Source organism: Carya illinoinensis, chromosome 14 (genome assembly GCF_018687715.1).
Source record: "Carya illinoinensis cultivar Pawnee chromosome 14, C.illinoinensisPawnee_v1, whole genome shotgun sequence".
NCBI classification, from domain to species: Eukaryota; Viridiplantae; Streptophyta; class Magnoliopsida; order Fagales; family Juglandaceae; genus Carya; species Carya illinoinensis.
The window spans coordinates 25,789,846-25,796,105 of NC_056765.1; the positions used below are offsets into that span (position 1 = coordinate 25,789,846).

The 6,260-nt window shown below is 34.6% G+C and overlaps 1 protein-coding gene across 1 annotated transcript; it reads left to right on the forward strand.

Annotated features, from left to right (window-relative positions):
- The first annotated feature begins 785 nt into the window (after positions 1-785).
- Positions 786-1,838, forward strand: LOC122293731 (CEN-like protein 2). The gene is made up of 4 exons (XM_043102222.1): positions 786-986; positions 1,125-1,186; positions 1,453-1,493; positions 1,612-1,838. The coding sequence occupies exons 1-4, from the start codon at positions 786-788 to the stop codon at positions 1,836-1,838; spliced, it is 531 nt and encodes a 176-aa protein (XP_042958156.1).
- The last annotated feature ends 4,422 nt before the right edge of the window (positions 1,839-6,260 follow it).

Sequence of the window (6,260 nt, forward strand, 5' to 3'; positions counted from 1 at the left end):
ACCCTCCTATATGGTATTGTGACGACTGGACGTCTACCAAACAAGTACTTTAGCTGAAACGCTTTGAACATTATACCGGTCACGACCTTTTAAAAAAATCGTTCTGCTTTTATATTAACTATCTTTGAATGAACCATTTACTCTTAAATTATTAGCGATAATTTAATTATCTGCAATATTATAGATGTCCCCTTCATATTATACTATTTCTGTTGCCAGCCAGTACTAGTTGTGTTCAAACTTTTAATTAGTGATAAATCACAATGTACATTATATATATATATATATATTTATCCATAATTTATAAATTAAAAGAGACTCATTATCCTTTTTATCCGAAAAAATATTCTTCATTTTATTTGAAATGAATAGTATCGATCAATTTATTACAAAACATTGGATATTTTAATCATTACACGATATTTTGACCAATAAAATGATGAAAATACTCTATTTTCATACTTGAAATGAATTTAATTATAAATTTTCATCATTATTTATGCAATATTAAATTAGTAAAAAATATTTATTAATTTTTGTTAACGTACGACCATGCATTTAAATGAGAGGGTGGCCTTTATAAATTAATTCTTGAACAAATTAATTATAAAGAAGGTCTTTTTAAGCTAGCCACGCTACCTTGGCTTCTCTGAACTACTCTACTCAACTTGATGATTGGACGTTCCATTATAAATATGAGGTTTCCATTTCAAAGCCCCACAAGAACCCTTGACCACTCTCTCTGATCTGTCTCTCCGGCCCTAGCTAGCTTCTCTTTCATTGATATGGCAAACATGTCAGATCCTCTTGTAATAGGAGGGATTATCGGAGATGTTGTCGAGTCTTTCTCTCCAAGTGTGAGAATGAATGTGACGTACAACAGCAACAAGCAAGTATATAATGGGCACGAGCTCTTTCCTTCGATAGTATCCATGAAACCTATGGTTGAGGTTGATGGAGGTGATTTGAGATCATTTTTCACGCTGGTATGGTTCATGCGTACATATGCGTATATGTATATATATATAGAGATATAACCTAATTAATTTGGATGTTTCCTTCTTCTTCTCACTGATATCTGCTTGTTCTATAGATATTGAGTTTTCTTTTCTAATGGCATGCAGATCCTGACAGACCCAGATGTTCCTGGTCCCAGCGATCCATACCTGAGGGAGCACTTACACTGGTATTGTCCTACAAATTACAACTCCCCTCCAGAGATATGAAAAGGAAAACTGTAGCTACTTTTTGGGTTCTAATGAAAAGAAAAAAAAAACCCTTGAAAAGAAGAATCCTAGGCTAATTTATTAGGAAAAGTATTATTTCTAGGTTATATGATTTGTCAGTTTGGAAATATCCACCATAACTATCTTCACAACCAAAGATTTCAGAATTCTTTGATTTTTCATGCATTTTACATCTATTATTTTAACTTGATTAATTATGTTGCAGGATAGTGACGGACATCCCAGGAACAACAAATGCAACATTTGGTAATATTTGATCTCCTCATTTTTGAGAGAGAGAGAGAGAGAGAGCATATTAATAATTTATACTATATATAATATGAATAGATGATGTGTTTTAATTTGCGTTTTATTTCATAAACAGGAAGGGAGGTGGTGGACTATGAAATGCCAAGGCCAAACATAGGGATCCACAGGTTTGTGTTCCTCCTATTCAAGCAGAAACGCAGAGAGACAATCAAGATCACTGTCCCACTTCCAAGGGACCTCTTCAACACTCGAAAGTTTGCAGAAGAGAATGAACTTGGCCTTCCTGTGGCTGCACTCTTCTTCAATGCCCAAAGGGAGACAGCTGCAAGATCAAGACGTTGAAAAACTTTGTACAAGTAACCCGCTAATTAAGCAGTGCATATGCACAGCATTTGGAAAGCCATTGATATTCGATCGTTAAAATATTAATTAAGCATGAGCGGGGTGTCGATCTGTTCCAAAACTATACATCTTTTACGTACCCTTTTTTCCTATTTTATCGATAAAAAGTTATAGAAATAGTCACCAATTGAATGCAGCTTCTGATCTAGGTCCCTCTAAGAATTAATAATGCGTCTTAAAATAGTTAATAATAATAATATATTAAAGGAAATCCGTACATATATTTAAACAGATTTGAATGCAGAACTTAATAGATATATATATAGATATATATCTATATATCTATTTATATATAGATATATAAATCCGCTCTTTTCCACTCTGATACCAAGAAAAGAGCGGAAGTAAAGAGCCGAAGAGGAATCAAGAAAAGAGTAGGAAGATAAGCACAAAGATAAATGGCAAGAATTAAACGTGAGCAAGAATATGTTGCGGCTCAGCCGACCTATGCATGTATGCAGTACTGAAATATAAATACTGAAATATAAATGCAGTACTGAAATATAAATACTGAAATATAAGAATAATTGCAAAATATAAATATGATTGCAGGAAATAAATATGAATATGATTGCAGAAAATAAAAAATGGAAAATATAAATACTGAATATAAACAAGTTTATTAAAATAAACAAGTTTTAACAAGATTACAGAAGAATATCTGGAGAGGTTGGGGATGAAGAAGAAGAGAAGGAAGGTGAGGGAGAAGAGAGGCTCTGGGTGTAGTACCTAGAGTTGAGAGAGAAGCTCTAAAAATAAGTTGTGCCTAATGCTGAGGCCAGACATTCCTTTTATAGAGCAAGGAACCACTGTATACAATCATTAAAGTAGAGATACAGTGAAAGTGAAAGTAAATGGTACTGTACACAATCATGAGTAGAGGTACAGTAAATATGTCACCCGTGATTGAACAGTGTATTCAATCCCGTGAATCAAGGCAGCTGGCTGTCAGCTGAATAATGATGGATCAGTCATCAGATAGTCTTGGAGTGTCTTCTGAATCATGTCCAAATGTGTTACTGTAGGAGGCTTCAGAGGAGGCTTCTGATTCTGGGTCAGAACTGTCTTCCTTCAGCGATTGTTGGAGTAGGTGAATTAAATCCTTCTTTGTTAGTCTGGTAGAAATATTCTTTTTCTTGGACTTTGAGGATTGAACAGACTTCTGGGAAGAGGAAATAGTTGCTTTCTTCTTTGAAGTGGTCGAACTGGTCGGTGCTTGGATTAATGGATATTCAGGCGCTGATCGGTCAATAGCAGGGAAATCTTCAGAGTTTTTCAGATTAAGGGTAGTTTGACCAAACTCTTTAGAAATAGTATTGATCATGTTTGCCATGTGAGGGAATCTGTCCCACCATTTAACAAAGGCAAACCTGTGTAGAATATCACCATTTTTCTCGTAGGACCATTTTAGGATCCGTGGAGGTTTGAATCTTTTACTGAAATGAATGCAGTATGAAAATTTAGTCTCATATGCATCCAACTTTGGAGAGATTGCTTGAATAAAGGATTTGTAGGCCCGTTGGAGTTCTTCTGGGAAAATGTCTGGAATGAGTCCAAATTGGTGCCACCATTTATTGAACCATAGTGGAATTTTTCCTCTGAAATTCTTATCAAAATTAAAAAACCACGAATGTGACATATCTGGTGTCTGGAAAAGCATGAACCTGAACCAGGCATCAATGTAGTCATAATAATTGTAAGCAATTTCTGAATCAGGGAGTTTTTTGGAAGTAGAGGGGTGTGTACCCCAATCTTCTTCAGTGATGAATCTGAGAATATAAGCACTATGATAAATCAGTTTGGAATCATCTGTTTTATCATAAATAGGTTTAATGGTTAAGGAATCAGTGTGGATCAGGATACTAGAATAAAACTGGAGATTTTTTGATGGATTCTCCTGGATCCAATGGAAATTGGGGGGAAAATAGCGGGTAGCTATTTTGTAGGGATCTGTGTCTATGGATCGATTGGGTTCAATGTAGAATAGGTCCCAAGAATACATTTTTTTGATGTATTAGGTTTTTGAAGCAGGGAGGAATAATTGAGTAGGCCTTGCTGTTGCCGAAGCAATAGGTTTGGCATATGGATCATATGGAGCTGAAACAGTTGAAGCAAAAGAAGCAGGCGGGGACAATTTGTTTTCCTTTATCTCATTTTTTGCTCATGGTTGCTGCAAGAATTCACGAGTAAAGAAATCAGGAATAGAATTATCAGAACCTTTAATATACTCAATATCAAAGTCAAAAACACTTAAAATAGCTTGCCATATGGCGAAAATATGTTTAGATGCAATGTTTTGAACATCTTGTTCTAATACATATTTAGCACTCATGCAATCAATGCGTAACATGAATTTTTTGTTTAATAAATCACTTTGGAATTTTGATATGCATAATACTATTATAATTATGTTGTGCAGGGTTTCAGACTCCAGAATAGAAACGAACAATTTGCTCAGAAGAGTCTGGTGAAACTTTTTGTTTCAGAATGCCGCCATAACCTATGTCTGAGGCATCTGTTTCCATAATTTTGAAGGAATCAGGAGTAGGAATACCAAGGCATGGAAGAGTTTTGACATATGCCTTGATCTGCTTAATAAGATTGGTATGGATATCTGTCCAAATAGGAGGATTAGTATGCAGACGATCAAACAATGGTTTACATTGTTTTCTCATGTTTTGATAGAATTCAGCAACATAATTGAGGGAACGAAGGAATCTTTGTAATTGATTTTTATCAGTGATGACATCAGGAAATTTGTCAGCAAATTCTATAGCCCGATTGATGGGTCTAATTTTGCTTTTTGAAATATCATAACCAAGGAAATGAATGTTGGTCTGGAACAAATTGATTTTCTTTGCAGAAACAACAAGACCATTTATTCTGATGATATCAAGAAATGTTTGCAAATGTTTCCAGTGTTCATCAATGGATTTGGAGAATATGAGAACATCATCAATGTAAACAATGGTAAAATGGGTGAAGGCATTGAAAATGTCATTCATGATATTTTGGAATTCACTAGGGGCATTTTTTAGGCCAAAGGGCATCACGTTCCACTCATAGTGACCAAGGGGAGTAGCGAATGCAGTTTTGTATCTATCTGACTCACAGATCTGGATTTGCCAAAATCCTGACTTAAGGTCGAATTTGGAAAAGACTACTGCATCACTTAATCTTTGTATTAAGTCATTTTTGTTGGGGATGGGATACCTGATCCACTCTAAGACTTTGTTCAAAGGTTTGTAATTAATAACTAGATGAGGAGTACCTTTTTCTATTTCTGCATTTTTTTGGACATAGAAAGCAGCACAAGACCATGGAGATTTACTAGGTCTAATAATGTTTTTAGCAAGAAAATCTTTGATTTCTTGTTTACAGAATTCTAAAGTTTTACTATTCATCTGAATAGGGCGAGCTTTAGTGGGAATGTTTTTCTCAGAGAAATCCTTAACATAAGGAAGGGAAACAACATGTTTTTTCCTATGCCAAAAAGCATTGGGGAGATCAGAACAAACATCAGAGATTAATCTTTGATTAAAATCAGCAATTTTTGATTGGAGCAAAGGATTAGACAAATGTTCAGAGATCTTTTTGTATTTGATTTCCTGTTGAAGGGAATTCAAATGTTGGGTTTTTGCCAAAAGTAAGGATTTCAAGCTTTTGTCAGTGTCGATTTCGAATTTTGTAGCGAAAGTAAATTTCACTTTCTGTCCAAAAGGATCAGTAGTGATACCATCTTTGTCAGAAATAAAAGGATATAAAGCAGAGATAAAAGGGATTCCTAATATGACCTTATCAGACATATTTCAGACTAAAACAGAAGGGATTTTGAAGCAAACATTATCTTGGCAAACATGAGCATTGCTTAACTCACAATTGATCTTCATCTTAGATCCATTTGCCGCAGATAGCTTTTTAATAGATTTTTCATAGTATCTACTGGGAACTAATCCTTCTTGGATACAATTCATATCCGATCCGGAATCAATCATAGCAATAACAGAGAATTTGAAATCATGAGCAATGATAATGTTAACACATGAAAACCATTTGGGGGGAATGGAATGGCGAATTAAAGCAATCTAATTTTCTGAAGATTTCTCTTCAGTTTTCTCAGAACTAGAAGGCTGCTCATCATCAGAAGGGATGTTATGATCAAACTGTTTATCAATTTTAACACATAAAAGCTCTTGCTGTAAAGCAGAGTTTGAATCTTTGAGTTTATTGACATCAGTCTTGAGTTCAATAATCTCTTTTTTGATTAGATTTACTTCATTTTGTAAATCTTGGGTGGAAACTTCTTTAGGTTTTTTCTTCTGAAACCTTTCTAAAGTTTCTTGAAAATTGACCCTTTGTTTA